Genomic DNA, 20,739 nt, shown 5'->3' with positions numbered 1-20,739 from the left:
CAGCCACAACGTCTACAGGAAACCGACACACACAGATCGGTTATCTGCACGCTCTCAGCCACCACCATCCGGTACAAAAATGCGGCATTCTGAATACCCTCGTACATAGTGCTAAAGTCATCTCAGACGCTGAAAGTCTGCCACTAGAACTCCGAAAAGTATTCTGGGAAAATGGAAAGAGCAACAGACACGTGTCACAGGCTATATCTGGTGTGACATGCAAGAAACACACCAACAGGGAAGAGAACACTACTGAAGAAGAAAGCAAGAAGCTTGTGTTTTTGCCTTTCTGTGGTACAGTGTTGGGAAAGATTAGCCAGCTCCTGAAGAGATATAACATTTCATTGATGTTCAGGCCCCCAGCAAACATTCGACAGCTAATGAGGCCCGTGAAGGATGATCTAGGGCTTAGAATGCCTGGAGTGTACAAGATACCATGTCAGTGTGGCTGTTACTACGTCGGCCAAACAGTACACACTGTGGAGCAACAACAGACGTAACACGTGAGGTGCTTATGCCTACACTATCCAGAAAAATCAGCAGTGGCAGAACATGCCTTAGAAAATGGACACTGAATTCTATTCAACGAAACATCTGTCGTTATGAGAATGAAGGGATTTTGGGACAGAGTCATGAAAGAAGCTATTGAAATAAAAACCTCTGAAAACACCATCAACAAGGACAGCGGTTTGCAGCTCAGCACAGCCCAGTTAAAACAGGCGCGATGGATGTGGCGTGAAAACATTCCCATATATGGCAAGGAAGAGAGCACCAGTGACGTCACAGCCAGCAGTGTGGCTATATAACAATGCGGTCACGGTGACACAGCAGTCAGTCTTACCACTTGACGACGACTGAAGAGGCTCGTGGCATTTTAATCACCTGATGCAGCTGGAAGCCTGAGAAAATTTTATTAATTCATATGGCTGCGAAATCATGCATTCATACATGCTGCAACATTTATGTCTCTTCAACTTCAAGAAGATTACAATGATTTCATTTTTATGCACAATGGCGACCCATATCATTTTCCCATTGAGGTGAAGAGTGAACTTAACAATACCATCCCACAACATTGAACTGCAAAAGGAGGACAACAAAATCCTGCACTTTTTTTTGTGGGGGGTACATATAAGACAGAGTCTTTATCTCGTCTATGGCAGCTACTCTCCAAGACCTGGAAATGAAATTGTTGAAGCAATCAATTCAATAAACAGGGACCTGTTGATTTGTATTTGGAATTAAATGGACTACTTTTTGATGTTTCTTGACCAACACATGGTACTAACATTGAGTGTATGGTATAGTGTGTGTGTGTGTGTGTGTGTGTGTGTGTGTGTGTGTGTGTGTGTGTGTGTGTGAACATAAAACTTTGAATCTTTGAAGGTAAATGAAAGAAATATGTAATAATATGAACAGAAATGATCCTTTTATTCGCAGACAATAATTACATCGAAGTCACCGTGAATCACGATGGTCCCCTCAACATTGAAAATAGTGGGATATGGTTCTTAACAGGGTGTGTGATCACTAAGCATGTCAATGCAGATCTGCAACATACTCCCACACTGGTCACAAGGTTCATAAGGAGTTTTTGTGGTAGTGCATTCCATTCCTCCACCAGCGTGACTGACACCTGCTAGATGTCGTCAGTGCATGTGAATGTGCTGCAACATGCCTCCCCAATGCAATCCACACCTGGTCGATTGGATTTAAGTTGGGAGAATGGGCAGGCCAGTCCATTCACCAAAAACCCTCTCCTGTGCAATGTGTTTGTGCATTGTCATCCATAAAGATGAAGTCAGGGCCGATTGAACCACTGGAAGACACACATGGGGCAAGAGTACAATGTCACAATAATGCTGATTGGCAAGTGTACCATGTTCAAGGATTTGGATGTCCATACGCCCATGCAACATTATGGCTCCTCATATCACAACACTTGGACCACCAAAAATGATCATGTTCGACAATGCTGGACATACCCTCACACAGCGAGAGTAAGAACATATATTGTACCAGAACATTGTCGAACATGATCGTTTTGGAGGTCCACGTGTGGGGTGGCATAACGTTGCATAGGCATACTAACCACCACCTGTTTGAACACAGTACTCTCACGAGTCACTGTTATTGTGAGACTGTACTCCTTCCTGATGTGCATCCTTAAGTGTTGCATTCAGCCCTGATTTCATTTCCATGGACGACAATGCGTGACTGCATCAAAGAACGCAGGGGAAGGAGCTCTTGGAATGAGAGGTTACTTGGTGAATGGAATGACCTGTCCACTCCAATGACTTAATTCTCATCAAGCACATCTGGGATGCATTGCGGAAATGCACTGCAACACTTCCACATGCACCGACAACCATCCAGAAGTTGCCAACCGTGCTGGTAGAGGAATGCAAGAACTCATTTCCATTCTTGTGGCCAGCATTAAGCATACTGCATAGCATGCACTGCCATTCATGACGATCATGCACCCTTTTAAGAACTATGTCTCATGTTTTGCAATGTCCAGGAGGTGATCATGAATCGCAGTAGCTTTGTTGTATTTATTGTATTTGAAATTAAAAGTATCATTTCCATTTGTCTCATTGCATATTTCTCTCATTTATCTTCTTTATTATAATGTAGCAGAGACACATCAAGCAAAAGTTACTTTCATCCTTTTTTGCACACCACTGTACACAATGATTCACTGTAGAGTCACAGAGGAGTATTACATATAACTAACACTGTGGAAATCAAGTGAGCATGGTAACAATTGTATTATACTAGTGCCATATCTGTATCAGGTTTATTATTTAAACATAAACAGATGTTTAACAACTGGAACTCTAATGAATCTCTCAATCAGGTCGTCCTTTTATAACACTCGAATACATGGTTTTAAATGAAGCAGCAACCATTCATATATGTTTAAGATGTTGAATATAAAAACGAATTATTCCCCAAACACACACACACACACACACACACACACACACAAAGATTAAGCAAATTGGATTTACTCACTTTATTAGCCTCTTCACGTGTAGAATACTTGGCAAGAGCAATTCCATGATTCAGGTACAAATGAAAACTGAGCAAAGGACCATGTTGCACACAAAGTGTCTTTAGTGTTGAGCCATCAATCTACAAGAAGAAGAAGAAGAAGAAGAATACAATAATTAATATGGAGTGTCACAATTGACTCAAATATTGATTCTTTGACATACATGTATAAAGAACGATGTGGAGTTGACTGAGCCTTGACTTATTATTACTGGCAGAAAAAAAAAGCTCAAGGCAAAAACCAAATTGGTAACTATTTACTTAATTACCGAGTAATGATTCACTGACTATGGACCATAAGATGGGGGAAATAACAACTGCACACATTGACAGTGTAAAAAGCGAGCAACAAATGATATGTAATTTTCATGCAGCCTAGAGCTTACAGAAGTGTGCAGATGTTGGATTGTGGCACAAGGTTATTGTGAAAGGTGTGGGAAGTATCTTGGATCATCAGTCAAACTTCTGTAACTCTTAAGGTTCTGCAGCACCCTTAGACCTTCATCATCAACCAACAGTGATTTCTAGAATATACCCTCCACGTCCACTTGGTACTAAATAACTACCCCAATCACAAAGAAAACATACATGATCAAGGGGAAGAACTTACGAGAGAATATAGATGTGATTTGTTGCGTGACCCAAGTTGGGCCCAGTTTATTGCATTAAAATATATATATATATATATATATATATATATATAACCTCAGCTCAATATGTGTGCACGAGTGATCATGTTCACACCTGACTGTTCACATTGGGTAATGGTATGGTACGTGCGACTGGTTGAAGGAGGGGGAAAACCGCTTTCCCAATTTTCACACTGTAAAAACTTTATAAGGTGTCTACGGCTATGACACATTGTTTCTTGAATTATTTTTTTATTAGAAGTTTTAATTTCCTCGTGAAAAAAGAAAGCAGCTACTTTTCATTTCATGTGATTTTTTGCACATTTCTCAATTGGTTTTGAAGAAAGTACGTGGTTTAAAAATCTGAAATTTTTGCGCTTGGTAGTGTGGGACCTTAGATCTTTAACAAATCACCCACCTTTTCACAATTCATAATAGTCACTGTTAAATGACGATATTTGTCAAGAATGTGCACTGATTTACAAATGTTGTATTTGAAAAGTGTGGTAGGGTGCAACTAACTATTCGCAATGTTTTAGACTGTACATTAATGCTCGTGCAACAGAGCTAAAAATACAAAAGTGTTTCTGAAATGGTAGTGAGTGACAATGATACCTGTCTTCTTTCAAAAGTAAATGCAAGTCATTAAATGAAACAATGGAAAATCCAGGTTGGAATAGTGAGAATATTATGAAAAGGACTGATTGCTACTCACCATATAGCAGAGACATTGAGTTGCAAACAGGAACAGCAAAAAGACTGTCGAACAAGTAAGCTTTCAGCCTCTGTGTGTGTGTGTGTGTGTGTGTGTGTGTGTGTGTGTGTGTGTGTGCGCGCGCGCGCATTGTCTATTCTGATGTAGGCCTTTTTGGCCAAAAGTTTACTTGTTTGAGTCTTTTTGTTGTGCCTATAAGCAAATCAGAATCTTTGCTATATTGTGAGAAGCAATTCATCCTTTTCACAGTATTGAGTTGTAGAATGACCTCAATGCTGTGAGTATAAGTCAAAGGAGCTTGCTCAGGTTTAGTATAGTGTCAAAGATTGCAGTAAAGAAAATCAATTTACTAGCTATCAACGTAGGCAAAATATCAGACCCTCGTAAGATTTAAATCATTCATATTCAGAACACTACAAATTTTTCCCTTAACAACTCTTGCATCAGGCTTCAGGGAAGTTGAACGCCTGCCAGAGGAAATGGACATGATGGCCGTCGGAGACCACAGCATTGCCGCAGCACTGTGCTCTCACAGTGAGTGTACCACCCATCTTGCAACCAGTATAAACACAGCCACCCAGTGAACTGTATTCAATAACAACGTTGCTTCACACTTGATTATTTTCTCAGGGTGTGTTTCAGATTCTCTCTCTCTCTCTCTCTCTCTCTCTCTCTCTCTCTCTCTCTCTATTGTAGATGTAGATTTACTTGATCTGAGGACATCATTGTGGAGAGGGTTTCTGATTTGCACTTCTTTGTTGCATAGGTTGCTTTGGGCTTGTCTTAGTCTGTGTCTTGTCCACAGTCAGCTAGCAGTGTTTATCTAGACTACTGCTTGGGATTGTGTTCTCTTCCGCAGGAGGCCCTTCCGCCATGTGGCTTCACTCATTTCTCTCTTGGATTCTGACACATATGAATGGCTAATATCCAGCTACTCATGGATATAGCAGCGACAAATGGTGACACTGTAAAGTCATCTGCTACAGTGTTACAGTAGCCAACTCGTTATATCATAAAAGACACGCAGTTAATTTTTTCCATACCTTACAATTAAGTGGAATATATATTTTGTATATGAAACTAGAAGAGGAGAGTAAATTAGCGTAAGATTAAGACTTTGCTGTGGATTGACTATAATAAAAGCTTGGGAGATTTTATTTAACTGCTTTCTAGCTGGAAATGGAAAAAGTAGATGCCAAAAATAGAAGTACATTTATAGACGTTACTGCGTCTAAGGTGATTAATACACAAAATTTCCCTGTTTGACTTTTTTGCTTTCCTATTTCTGGGAGAGTGCAGTACCACATCTTGTAAATAATTATCCTACTTCCAGTTTCAAAGAACAGCACACAGCTCTTAATGACCATATTTCTTTTAGAAAATTCATATGATGAAACCAAGCCAAAGTGGAACTCCATTTTAATGGACTTGTAATTCATCACCTGATCTCACCTTGACAAATTTTTGAATTCTTCTCTCTGTCTCTGAAGTGTTTCCATTTTAATTTCTATTTTAATAGAAAGAATGACTTGAAAGTTCAGCATAGCCTCGAACACTACAGATCTGGTAAATGAATTACTTTCAATCTATGCAGGGGTAGTGTTGTACCCTCACGTAGCGTAAACCATGAGAAGTGCGTTTCTTTCCTTATATTTATTTCTATGTTGTTGTTTTTTGTCTCATTGAGTGGCTAATCCACAACAAAGGAATTCCCCACCCTCCAACGGCTGACATATTCTGTCACAGATACACAGGTGTAGCAATCAGTCACTCACTGCCAGTCAGTTTGAATCAACTTCTCGAAAAATGACTCCACTGTTTTATTGGTATAGTTTTGACAGTACAGAGACTCATACAGTTTTGAAGTGCACAGGAGACAGGAGGTTGAGGACTCATACCATGAATATTGACCACATTTAGCAACTTGTTTTTCCCTTAAATAAAGAGCTAAAAATTCTTCTGAAAAAGTTTATTTACATTATAGAATACTCAAGAAAAATTCTGTATGACATTAAAGTAAGATGAATCAGTGCACACTGTTTTGAAAGACAACTCTGCAAAGAACCCACTGCGTCCCATACATTATTCAAATCAAACAATGGAAAATCCAGGATGGAATGCAGCAATATTTTGAAAAGGAAAGTTGCTACTCACCATACAGCGGAGATGCTGAGTCGCAGATAGGCACAACACAACAAAAAGACTGTCACAAATAAAGTTTTCAGCCATTAAGGCCCTCATCAACACGCACACGCACACACACACGCACACACACACATGCACACACGCACACACACACGACTACAGCTTCAGGCAACTGAAACCTGTGTGTCTGTCATCTATTGTTCACGAACGCCTCAATGGCCGAAAGCTTTATTTATGACAGTCTTTTTGTTGTGCCTATCTGCAAGTAAGGAACTTCGCTATATGGTGAGTAGCAACTTTCCTTTTCATAATATCCATACATCATACAGACACTCTTGTATTTTTTAAGCTTTACAAATATTTATGTTTGAAGAAGAAGGGCGTTTATTGCACTCTTGAGACACCTCAGAATGTAAAATGTTGTCATCTTTGATGGTGTCTTAGTGTGTCTTCATCAAAACTAATTTGTCCTCCTTGAGCTACTAAAATTTGTCAATATTTTTCGACAACTTTTTTTCTTTTGTTTTCAATTATGCAGTATTTGGCAGTGGTGATGATTCATTGACAAGAGCTATTAATGACCCCTCAGGTGATCATCTTGTGGAAAATAGATTGAAGAGTGAAAATTCTTGAGGTAACCTCATTTACCTAGGTTCTGTTTCCACTTACAAGGAACTATGCATAAGTCTTTTAATTAAAACATTTTTTAAAAAGATTATGTGGTGAAAGCAAGGCCACGTGGAAATGCCTCGATGTACTTTTCCCTGAATCACCCAATCTCATTTTGCCAAGATTTTTTAAGTAGTTCTCTGTAAATCCGTCTGAGGTATTTCCTTTTCAATGTCACCATTCTAAATGTTATAATATTTAAAGGCTGTAAGAAAATATGCCCCTTTAGTTCCCTAGTGTTACACAACTTTGAAAATAGTGGTCTATGTATACATATATTTTAATAACAAAACCAAGGAAAAAACTTTACATGTACCATTACAATATTTGTAAATTTTCTTCACCAATTATGAAAGACCTTCTCCTTTCTCTAATAAAATATGAAATTGTGCAGTGACAGTTATCACAAAAACAGATTCAACAAGAATGAGGAGAGCTCTTGTGAAGTTTGCAAGATGGGAGACAAAGTACTGGCAGAGTTGAAGCTGTGAATACAGGTCGGAATCATGCTTGGGTAGCTCAGTCAGTATAGCACTTGCCAATGAAAGGCAAAGGTCACGAGTTCGAGTCTCGGCCTGGCACAGTTTCAAGCTGCCAGGAAGTTTCATTCTGAATGTCACTGGTGGGACACAACCTGGTCGCTAATGTGTACACTGTCTAAAGGCCGGCTGATGACCACCGAACATATACGGCTTAATGTAAGGAAAAGAACACGCTAGATTCTTAACATTTACAATGAACAGGTCAAGATTATTCCAGTGTGTTTATGTTATTTGCCTAGCAAAATGTGATATCATAATGATGAATTCCAAACAGGAATCCAGCAGGATCTCCAGTCACTACTCAAATCCTTAGGCCCATGCCAGAACCTCTGGCAGGAGTCCATCTCTCTACTCACCCCTACCACTCACTGCACTCCTACCTTGTACATGCTTCCTAAAGTCAATAAACCTAACACACCCCCCCCCCCCCCACCCCACCCCCCCGGAGAATCTCTGCTCTCATAGATAAACACCTTCAACCTATTACTCAGAACCAACCCTCATATATAAAAGATACCAACCATTTCCTCCACTGACTCACCACAGTTCCTGTCCCTTTACCACACAGTGCCCTGCTCGTCACTATTGATGCCACCTCCGTGTACACTAACATTGCTAATGCCCATGGCCTTACCACTATTTAACACTACCTTTCCCAATGCCCGATGGATTACAAACAAAAAAACCTCTTTCCTAGTCGCCATTACCAACTATATCCTCGCTCACAATTACTTCTCCTTTGAAAGCATTACCTACAAACAAATCCAGGGCACAGCTACAGGCAACCGCATGGCACCATCCTATGCCAACTTATCATGGACCATCTAAAGGAAACCTTCCTAAACACCCAGAATCCTAAACCCCTCACCTGTTCAGATTAACTGGTGACATCTTTGCTATCTGGATTGAAGGTGAGGGCACCCTATCCATATTCATCCAGCAAGAACCTCAACAACTTCTCCCCCATTTGCTTCACCTCGTCCTACTCAACCCAACAAGCCACCTTCTTAGACGTTGACTGCCAACCCCAAAGATAGCTAGATCAGTACCTCCATCCATATCAAACCTACTAACCACCAGCATTACCTCCACTTTGACAGCTGCCACCCATTCCATACTGAGATGTCCCTTCCGTACAGCTTAGCCGTGGTTGTTGCATCTGCAGTGATGAGCAGTCCCTCTCGAAATATACAGAAGGTCTCACTGAAGCCTTCACTGAGCATAATTATCCTTCCAACATTGTACAAAAATAAATTTCCTATGCTTTGTCTTTCCAGTCTCTCGCCAGCTTCCAATGTCTCACTGTGCGGCCACAGAGGAGCGCTCCCCTTTTAACTCAGTATCACCCAGGAATCTAACAACTGAATTACATTCTCCGCCACGATATCGACAACCTCTCATTGTGCCCTGAAATGAGAAATGTCCTACCCACTATCCTTCCCAGTGCAAGCCTTTCAATATAAAGCCTGTACATCAATTTTGCTGTTTTTATATGGAAATATCTTTTCTATTGCCCTCACAGGGCTGTCTAGATTTCCTTCCATCCTTTCCCACCAAAAACAAATAAATTTGAAGTAGTTGCCTGGTTCTGAACAAAGAACCTTGGCATTAGTAGCTAAAAAATGCTGACCACTGTACCATGCAGTCAGACAGTGTGTGCAATTGTGATATTAGTTTTTAGTGTTTTGGCATTGTAAGACTTTTACGGCTGTGTATCAAGCCAAGAATGTGAGAGGTATCAGTGACAGATGATGAAATTGAAAATATAATAATTTGAACAAAACAGCAAATGATGAACAGCCAATCCAGTAGAAAATAGCGGCATCAGTGGGGATGGTAGTTTTATGGATACTGCCAATGAAGTGTAGTTAGCAGCTGATGTGAGAAATATTGTATGTTCTGCTTCTGCTCTTGTTCTAAATAGGCTCATCGTTCAGTGGTGTGCAGACGTATAGAGCACTACAGCACTCCACACATAAGAGTACTGGAGTGTATGCTGTTGCAGCTAACCTCCCCGCTTCTTGGGTGCAAATACGACAGTGCTGCCACCACGGTCAGGTTACAAGTTTGGTTTGCTGAGTAGTATATTATTGGTGGTAAATATTTATGTAATAGTGCTTAATGTGCTACTTGTATATATTAATTATATTTATGGGATGATTACTTTTGTTTTAAATGTACAAAGAATGATCATGTCCAAGACTGTAAAGTTATTACGGGCAAATAAGGATTATTACTACTACTACTAGTGTTAGTATTTATTTGTATGATGATACTAAATTAAAAATTCACAATGTGCATACTCTGGCAGGAAATGCAGTGTACTTAACAAACTTTCAAGAGATTAGAAAAGCAGCAGGGGCCATTCCACGCCAAAGTGCGCAACAATTCAATGATTTGTGACCCTCTATTTCAGATTTCCACAAAACTTTGCACATTTGCTTAAAAATTAATGTGTCAATTTCTGGTTACAGAAAAATTGCGAGGATGCGGCAAAATGCTTATAATCACATTTCTTCAACTTGCTGGGAACCTAATTTTGGTTTTAAATAACCCCTAGATTGTAAGCTTTCTAATAAAATAAAAATTTTAATTGGTCTTCTGCTAATTGACACAGACATATGAAATCAAAATACTTGTTGCTGTAATTAAAAGGCTCATTTTAAATAACTTCATCTACTCACTGCCTTCTGCCTCAGGTGCAAGGGTATCAAATTAGCATATTTAACTCAATCTAAGCAGGCAACTTAATTTTAAGTGTGAAAATTTATTTCCTTTCATTTGACTAATTCAGTAATTTTTTAAAGGCAATAATATATATGATTTGTGTGTTTAGCCAATCACTTGCTCACAGTGATAAACTAGTGTTGTTAGATACCAGTAGCTTGTTTCTTTACAGGCATCAAAATAATGCAACAATTGCTGAAATTCATGGTTGAGAATAAGTGGCATGCAACAATTAATCTATCTGGCCTCAGTTGCTCTCTGTCTTTCTGTGAGACAGGTCATATCTGTTTGTGGGGCAGCCCTATCATTCCACTTGTATAAAGTATGCTTTACGTTAATTGGTGTTCAGTTAATTCCAATGGAAAATGTGAATTATTGCACTGTTGAAAAATTAGTAAAAAACACATCATCATTTGACAACCTATACCTCAGTAAAAACTTTACTAAAAATAGAAGAGCTGAGTGAAGATTAACAAGATTTGATATTGCTGTGATCCAGTGTAAGCTTTCCACAAGATCAAGAAAGTGCTACTATATGTGGACATCACAGATATTACACTCCTGGAAATGGAGAAAAGAACACATTGACACCGGTGTGTCAGACCCACCATACTTGCTCCGGACACTGCGAGAGGGCTGTACAAGCAATGATCACACGCACGGCATAGCGGACACACCAGGAACCGCGGTGTTGGCCGTCGAATGGCGCTAGCTGCGCAGCATTTGTGCACCGCCGCCGTCAGTGTCAGCCAGTTTGCCGTGGCATACGGAGCTCCATCGCAGTCTTTAACACTGGTAGCATGCCGCGACAGCGTGGACGTGAACCGTATGTGCAGTTGACGGACTTTGAGCGAGGGCGTATAGTGGGCATGCGGGAGGCCGGGTGGACGTACCGCTGAATTGCTCAACACGTGGGGCGTGCGGTCTCCACAGTACATCGATGTTGTCGCCAGTGGTCGGCGGAAGGTGCACGTGCCCGTCGACCTGGGACCGGACCGCAGCGACGCACGGATGCACGCCAAGACCGTAGGATCCTACGCAGTGCCGTAGGGGACCGCACCGCCACTTCCCAGAAAATTAGGGACACTGTTGCTCCTGGGGTATCGGCGAGGACCATTCGCAACCGTCTCCATGAAGCTGGGCTACGGTCCCGCACACCGTTAGGCCGTCTTCCGCTCACGCCCCAACATCGTGCAGCCCGCCTCCAGTGGTGCCGCGACATGCGTGAATGGAGGGACGAATGGAGACGTGTCGTCTTCAGCGATGAGAGTCGCTTCTGCCTTGGTCCCAATGATGGTTGTACGCGTGTTTGGCGCCGTGCAGGTGAGCGCCACAATCAGGACTGCATACGACCGAGGCACACAGGGCCAACACCCGCCATCATGGTGTGGGGAGCGATCTCCTACACTGGCAGAACACCACTGGTGATCATCGAGGGGACACTGGATAGTGCACGGTACATCCAAACCGTCATCGAACCCATCGTTCTACCATTCCTAGACCGGCAAGGGAACTTGCTGTTCCAACAGGACAATGCACGTCCGCATGTATCCCGTGCCACCCAACGTGCTCTAGAAGGTGTAAGTCAACTACCCTGGCCAGCAACATCTCCGGATCTGCCCCCCATTGAGCATGTTTGGGACTGGATGAAGCGTAGTCTCACGTGGTCTGCACGTCCAGCACGAACGCTGGTCCAACTGAGGCGCCAGGTGGAAATGGTATGGCAAGCCGTTCCACAGGACTACATCCAGCATCTCTACGATCATCTCCATGGGAGAATAGCAGCCTGCATTGCTGCGAAAGGTGGATATACACTGTACTAGTGCCGACATTGTGCATGCTCTGTTGCCTGTGTCTATGTGCCTGTGGTTCTGTCAGTGTGATCATGTGATGTATCTGACCCCAGGAATGTGTCAATAAAGTTTCCCCTTCCTGGGACAATGAATTCACGGTGTTCTTATTTCAATTTCCAGGAGTGTATTACTTAAAAGTTTCTGAAAGTCATCAAGGAACTTCTTGTGATCCTTTCATAAAAACACAAACAGTTTAAAAAAATCTTTTGAGGTCAGTTCACTTGTTTTTGTCTAAAAACATTAAGTGCCAAAAGAATATACGTAAAGATAGGCCGAACACTGTGCACAACATTCGTAAGATTTGTGAACAAAAAAGTAGAAATGAAAGTCATGCAAATGACCTGGAGGTGACATTTCACGAATCAGTACTAAAAAGTCAAAGAATTGAGGATGCAAATAAAACTTTACATGATTTAGGGTGCTCTCCCTTAAAACTTCACTCCATTCAAAACCACAGCAGGGCCTTATAAAGCAAAAAGACAGTAGAATAAGTGGAGCATGTTTTGGAAAGAAAAGTGTTCCGCGCATTAGACTGCCGTATTGAACACACTGACCGTAGAGAAGAAAAATCTGATGATGAAATTGTTAAGAAAGCCAAAGATTTTGATGCCATGATATTGATAACGAAAGAAAAAGTGGCTAGTGTAACAGTACCTGAAAAAATTCAAAGTTTAACTCTAGCTCCACCCTCCTGGTCAAAAGAAAACAATCAGAATTCAATGTTAGTGAGAATGTGGTTCGACAAGCAAGGTGAATGAAAAAAAGAAATGGGTATTTAATCAAACCAAGACGGAGAAAAGTTATTGCTGATGAAGTGTTCAAGATTATCACCGATTTCTACCAATGATGAATATACTCAAATGTTACCAGGAGCAAAAGACACAGTCAGCATTTAGAAAGAATCCAAACATTAACATAGAAAAAGCTTTAAAAATTTGTAGGAGCACCAAAACTATTTTTCTACTGAGGCTGAGCATTTCTTTTTTGCTACTAGCAACTGTAAATCAGTGTGTGACAGTTTGGGAGGAACTATAAAACATATACTGAGAAGAGTTACCCTTCAACTAGTGGATGATGCGCAAACAACAACTGCATCTGGTGTTTACGATTTCTGCTATGCTAATATTGACATATTTTTTTCCCTTCTTAAAGAAAGTCAATGTAGATTTCCTACGCAAAAACCTCGAGAAGAGATTTTTGACAACCCGCACAATACCACGTAGGAGGAATTTTCACCATAACAAACCACTTTTTTGTGATTCTTTAGAGATTAGATGAGTAACTTCTTCTGAAAAGCCTTCCTTGATTTTTTTCATTCAATGAAAATGCCCCGCAATGGACATGCACTCGTTCTCAACAAAATTCTTTTGTAGCAGCTGTATGTGATGACAGGGAAGGCGGCATTTAACTACTATTTCTCCACCCCCCTGGACCAGCAGTGTCATTCTTTTGGCCTGAGAAGGAGGTCTCTTGTTTTGTGTATTTGGAAAACATTTTCTGTGCTGTTGGTGTACCTAAATCAACATCATTAGGTTGAATGTATCACTTTAATGAAAAATATATGAAGTTAACAGAATATAATCTGAACAATGATGTGATATATATTAAATGAACATCCAACATCTATCAAAACTCAGGGTCCTGCTGCTTTTTTCTTCTTTTTTAAAAAAATATCAGAGTTTCAACAAAAATAAATCTTCTACCTGCTATCAAAAAGTGTTTTACATACTTAAAAATCATCGTTTGGACAACGGCAGCTTAAGTTAATTTTCTATATTCCCATAAATCTACATCTACATCTATACTCCACAAGCCACACGACGGTGTGTGGCGGAGGGTACTTTGAGTACCTCTATCGGTTCTCCCTTCTATTCCAGTCTCGTATTGTTCGTGGAAAGAAAGATTGTCGGTATGCCTCTGTGTGGGCTCTAATCTCTCTGATTTTATTCTCATGGTCTCTTCGCGAGATATACGTAGGAGGGAGCAATATATTGCTGACTCCTCGGTGAAGGTATGTTCTCGAAACTTCAAAAAAATCCTGTACCGAGCTACAAGAACAATTATTAATTTTTTTCCAATAAAGATACACCCCTTCTGTGACATCTGGGGAAATATGACAGTGATGTGTTGAAAACAAGATACTTTCTGATATTATTATGATTATCATTGTTGTTTTTGTCTGAAGCAGTGCAATCCAAATAAAATCCAGTTGCAACATTTATGTTTGTAAAAAAAATTTTCACTTTATGCCCTCAGACTACATGAAGTACGCGGAGAAATTTTTCATTGACTATTGCCGTGAAGGAAGTACCAAGTAGAAAAAGTTTCGTGAAAATCTGAAGCAGGTGGTGTCAGGTATGAATGATCTATCTCAGAATTATTTTTTTCCACCACCACAAAAAGTATTGTGATTTCAGATTTATTTGTGTGTCCACTGGTAGAAAACCATTAATAATTTTATTTTATTACAATGTGAACTGTATTGGGAATTATTTAAGACCAATAATAAGTTCCCACCAGGTTGGAGAAATGTGATCTCAGCAGTTTTCAATGTGACTGCACTTTTTCCAGAAACTGGAAAGTGACAGATGTTAAACTTTTTTGTATTGCTCTTTGTAACTTTACTGCTTAAATTATCACATGTCTGTTTAGTACATGCTTAACTTTAAATTCCAAATCAAAAACTTCATAACCGCTCGAGTTATGGGCATTTACGTAGATAAGTGCCATTTTGCACTGACATTCTTGCAGAGCCCACTTATCAGAATACCACTAAATTTAAAATTTGACATAGAAAAGTTTTAGTCTGAGAGCAGAAAGATTTTGCACAAGTTCTTATGTTATACGTATAAGCAAATGTGCAAAGTTCCATTAAAATCTGACCTGGTGGGTGATATAACCTGCACAATTTGACGTGGAATGACCCATAGCTGATGAGGCAATGTTAAAAAGCAACTTTATAATACTATGTGCTAACATTTAAGGACAATTTGAATAAATGAGGACAAGGCGAAAAATTCTTGCACTGAACTATGATACAATTGATATCAATCAACTCTGCAATAGTTATATTGGTGGATGTTGTACAGTCATCAAACTGATCTGTGGTCTGAAACTGATTTTGTGGGCTGATTTCTTACTGTGGATCAGATGTGGGCCCACTACTTTACACCATAATTACAACTGCAAGCCAAGCAGTAGATGGAAGACAGTACCCATTTACACAAACAGGCGAAATTAATTTCATTTGCAGGAAAGACTACTGCCAATGGTTTCTGGGATGCATAAGAAATTATACTTACTGATTACCTTTCAAAACAATGATAGCTGGTGGAAGTCAGCACAAAGAAGCTTCCTACAGAGATGCCATGACAACAGTAGGACTGAAGGATTTGAAGTATGATTGCTGGAATGTAAATTTTATTTGAAGAGTTCACCATCCTCCGACTTTAATTTATTTATGCCTCTTGAAAAATGTACATGTGGAAAACTTTTTGATTATTATGAAATTGTTCAGTTGGTTAAGCATTAACATGATTTTCAAATGATGAACTACAATCTATATGAAAACCGAATGGCTCCACTTTGCCCTACCCTGCATATAAGTAGACAGCAAGAGGATATACACAGGGTAACATTAATAAGACAGACAAATTGCAGGGACAGATTCCTGACTGATGAGAGAAAAAGGTGTCTAGAAATGCATTGTTGTTGCAGTAGGTGGTGCTGACAATGAAAATGCCTTTGACCATATGCCATGTGTTCCTTGCATGTTGCAGACTGCGAGACTGACACAGCATAATGTTAGCAGCAGAATGGTCAGGTATACATGTCGATAACAAGCCATAATGGTGTTTGTGTACAGCCAAGCAGATGGAAATGGTCAAGAGGCAGCACAGTTATACGAAAACACGTATTCTCACAGAGACCAACCACATCACGCAACAGCCCTTTTTGGGTGTTTGTGTGACCATGGGTTGTTTCAGATAGACGAATATGCAGAGAGTTGAAATATTGTGTAATGTGGGTGTCTGTGAAGGTACTTGTTTTGGTGTAGCCATCCTGTCTCTTGACCATTTCCAGCTGCTTGGCCGAACATAAACACCAACTCGGCTTCTTCTGACACGAATACCGGATCATTCTGCCACTTACAGTACACTGCGTCAATCACACAGCCTGCAACACATAGGGAACATATGCACATGGTCAGAGGAACTTTCATTCATCAGCTCCATCTACCATGGTAACAATGCATTTCTGGACCCATGTTCAGAGGACCTTTATTCCTCAGTTTCCAGTCAGGAATCTGTCCCTGTAGTTTACTGGTTTTATTAATGTTCACCCTGAATAGATTTCCATAGCACCAGAAGTAGCAAAGCACTGTAGTGTTCAGTCTGGCTTTCGGCTCTTTGCCCGTTTCACTACATTAGCTAGAATCAAGCACACAGCATCCCTATGTTACATCAGATCTTCACTATTTCTTCAAAATCAGGAGACTTTTGAAAACCACTTTAAAATCTTTCAAAACACGCTCTCCAACTGAGGCAAACTAGAAAGACTGTGTCATCCCTAAGAATTTATAACAAAGAGTACATATTTTGGTCTAGAATTTATGCTTCTTTCTGCAAAACCATGAAAGACGTATGTTCTAAAAGAAGTTTAAAAATCTTTATCAAAACTGTTCTTGATTAATATCAGTATATGAACACTAAAGCAGATATTTGATTTCAGTTTGTCACGAATTATTTTTCCCATCAGCAATAAGAATACTTCTCTCTTAATTGTGTATAGTATTCTACTAGTCATCCATGTTTACATTTCTTGTTTTCTTAGAAAAAGCGCCATTCAGTTCACTTCAAGTACATTCTTACTAAACATGATTCTAAGGCAAAAAATGTTGAAAGTGACTAGAACGTCCTGATGTATTATGAGAAAATTTACAATCACTTTGAATCAAAATATTATAAGGATAGATTGCTACTCAATGTAAAGACAACACACTGATTTCCAGACAGGCATGACAAAAAATTTGTTACACATTTAGCTTTTGGCCAAAGCCTTCCTCAAAGAGGATACACACGCACACGTAAGAACACATAACACACATATGACAGGTATCTTTAGCTGGAGTTTCTAACTGTAAATACTTGTGTTACTGTGTTAAAACCTTTTACATAATATTATACTTCTTAATGAGTAGATTATGACAGCACTTGGAATTCCTGCGCCGCAACTTGTACCGGGTACTGGGCAGGTGTTTTAAGTAATATAAATAAGAGTTGTGAACAGCATCAGATGTTGAGTGATCACTGTGAAAGAAACAGAGGGGGGCGGGGGGGGGGGGGGGGGGGTGGTAGTGGAGGAGAGAAGGTAAGCACTCTTATGATCAACATTTTGACATACAATTACAAGTGATGGATTCCCTGCACATTCTGTGTCATCCCACACCATTGGTCAAAGACTAGTAGCAGCCTGACTAGGGAATTACTGTCCCATGTATAGGGTTTGTTTAACACCAAAACGCAAATGGTTGCATTTTGAGTGAAGCTGTGACAGGGAAGCACGGACTATTGACAAGCTGCATTGCATTGCGTTCAGTGGTGAATCTTAGTTCTGAACTATTCGGGATGACCACTGTTGGCAAACATGTTGGTGACCTGGTGAAAGGTCCTATTCTTCCAATGTTATGGAGAGGCAATGTAGAGTACCCCATAAGTAAGAACATTTATAACAATTTGGAACAGATTTCATGGGAAAGTGAACAGCAATCTGGCAGATGTAATAATTTTAAGTGGGGGATCAAAATGTGCAGAAGAGTTATTGCTTTCAACTGCACAACTTCAGCAGTGCATGAAATTGTTTCGTGCTGATTTCTCCATCTCTTACCACTGTTTTCATATAATTTTCTAAAAAATCAAAACTGAATCAATCAAAAAGAGCTTACCCTTTTTACAAAATTTAGTCAACTGGTGCCGAATGCAAAGTGTAACAATCACTATGCGACAATGGTTATTACATTGCTTAATGTATATTTGAAACGAGTGAAATTACAAACAGTTCATTCTTAAATGAATTACACACACACACACACACACACACACACACACACAGTTTCTCCATCACTAGTATACACATTATTTTGCAATCAAGCCACAGCTCATATCCCCCCCCCCCCCCTCTCTCTCTCTCTCTCTCTCTCTCTCTCTCTCTCTCTCTCTCTCTGTATGTGTGTGTGTACTGCAGCATGGCTCCACATTGCTTTCTTATATTACTTTTTAATTCCTTTAACAAGTAACTGTAGACCCTCTGAAACACTATGCAATCCAAATAATTTAATTAAAATATTTATCAAATAGTATCAATTTCTGAATACCCATACTGTGTCAAAACAGGCACTTTTTATACCTGTGGTGTGAGATTCCTGAGCAGCAACCATGTGGAGCCCCATGCAGGAGTCTGAATGCCCCAAGAAGAGCGTCCTGTGCCACCAGTGCCAGCAGCATTTGTGACAACAGAACCACTGAGGCCTCCCCAGCCATTGCTCTTTCCTACAGCAACGCCTGCACCAGTACCTGCCAGGCCAGGTGGTGGTCCTCGTGCTTTGCTGGCTGCTGCCATTCCGCCAGAAGGGGCTCCCCACAACTCACCAGTAACGACGCCCCCAGAGGGAGGTGGTTCACCCCAACCACCCTTGCTGCCACTTCCAGCACCTGCTCCACCACCACCTCCCAATTTTCCCATGGAACTGTAACAAGATGTCAGTAATGAAGTGAAAGTGGTTATGAAATAAAACAATGATTGTGATTAGTAAATTAAATTTTAGGGTTTATAATTTGAAGCTGTATTTTCGTTGAAGATTTGCTTTTACTAGGTTACTAGTTAGCACACTATTCAACTTGTTTCATTTTCTAGGCATTGGTAGAGTGCTTTGACAGTCGGGCTTTTGTGGAACGTGACTCCATTTTTCTATTTAAATGACATGGGTTATGTTTATCATCCCAACAAATAAGAAGACACCACAACTAGTCACACACAATGTGTCTGCATAGCTGCATTTTGTTATCAAGTGAAAATTAAATATATACATAATCTTGTATGTAATACAGTATAACCTTGTAAACACAAATCCGAAGAAAAATGAAGAGTTCATTTTAAAAAAAATTGTGTTAAGTGAAAAAAACAGATTTTAATATGCATATATGAACAGTAGTGCAGCTATGCGTAATACACTACAGTCTCAGTCACTTTATATTGCTGTAGACTTATAACAGTATAAGTGACTCTAAAAGTACTAGTACTGACAAACTACACTAATTTCTTGGAAGAAATTCAAGAATGGTTCAATCATATTCATGGGAATGAAAATAACTCATCTACTCTGGTTACTCTGCAATTCACACTTAAGTGCCTGGCAGAGGGTTTATCGAACCATTTTCATACTATTACTCTACCATTCCAATCTCGAATGGTGCGTGGGAAACAGGAACACCTAAATCTTTCCATTCGAGCTGTAATTTCTGTTATTTTATTATGATGACCATTTCTCCCTACGTAGGTGGGTGTCAACAAAATATTTTTGCATTCGGAAAAGAAAGTTGGTAATTGAAATTTCATAAATAGATCTCGCCACAAAGAAAACCGCCTTTGTTTCAGTGACTGTCACCTCAGCTCGAGTATTATATCAGTGACACTCTCACCCCTATTGCGCAATAACACGAAACAAGCTGCCCTTCTTTGCACCCTCTCGATGTCCCCCGTCAATCCCACCTGGCAAGGATCCCACACCACACAGCAATACTCCAGAAGAGGATGGACAAGCGTAATGTAGGCTGTCTCTTTGGTGGGTTTGTCGAACCTTCTAAGTGTTCTGCCAACACAGCGCAATCTTTGTTTCACCTTCCCCACAATATATCTTGTAATTTCACAACCAATTGTAACTATAACATCCGTAAGTCCAGTAGTGATGTCAGATGTTGAAGCTAATCATGCTAAACTGGCCAAGGCTGTAAGCATCTCCTGACTGGTAGGTGGAATGGTATCTGTATTCTCCTCCTCATCATTTTCTTTTGATGTCCATTCTTGCACCTTGGTCACAGATTTTGGCACATAAGATTCCACAGAAGCATATATGGCAACACCATTGTCTGCACTATTGAATTCCTCAAAACTAATCCCTTAGTTTGCAACATCTCACAAAGCTATCCATTCACTACTTGAAATGGCACCGTCCAACTTGTAAGTGCTGTCATGTGTTCATGCTCTGTTAAAGCACTTCTGCACATCTTGCAGCGACTTGGGGTTCCAGGCTGCTGTGATGGCTTTTATTGCATCAAGCAGATTCCAATTTGTGGTTGAAGTACTATTTTCAGCAGCATGGGTGGCAGCTTTTACATTTTGCTTGT

At 40.1% G+C, this 20,739-nt stretch overlaps 1 protein-coding gene across 1 annotated transcript in view; it reads right to left on the bottom strand.

Moving 5' to 3' along the window:
* LOC124592855 (protein Gawky) overlaps window positions 1–20,739 on the bottom strand; it is a 283,677-nt gene that overhangs the window by 8,610 nt on the left and 254,328 nt on the right. Inside the window, exons 22-23 of the mRNA XM_047131874.1 lie at window positions 18,743–19,082; window positions 3,019–3,138 (exon numbers count right to left, since the gene is read on the bottom strand). Of these exons, the coding sequence (XP_046987830.1) occupies window positions 3,019–3,138; window positions 18,743–19,082 (460 nt within the window). The remainder of the gene's footprint in view (window positions 1–3,018; window positions 3,139–18,742; window positions 19,083–20,739) is intronic.

This window comes from Schistocerca americana, chromosome 2 (genome assembly GCF_021461395.2).
Source record: "Schistocerca americana isolate TAMUIC-IGC-003095 chromosome 2, iqSchAmer2.1, whole genome shotgun sequence".
In the NCBI taxonomy this organism is placed as follows: Eukaryota; Metazoa; Arthropoda; class Insecta; order Orthoptera; family Acrididae; genus Schistocerca; species Schistocerca americana.
The sequence above is the reverse complement of the archived record's forward strand: the minus strand, read 5'-3'. Positions and strand labels throughout refer to the sequence as shown.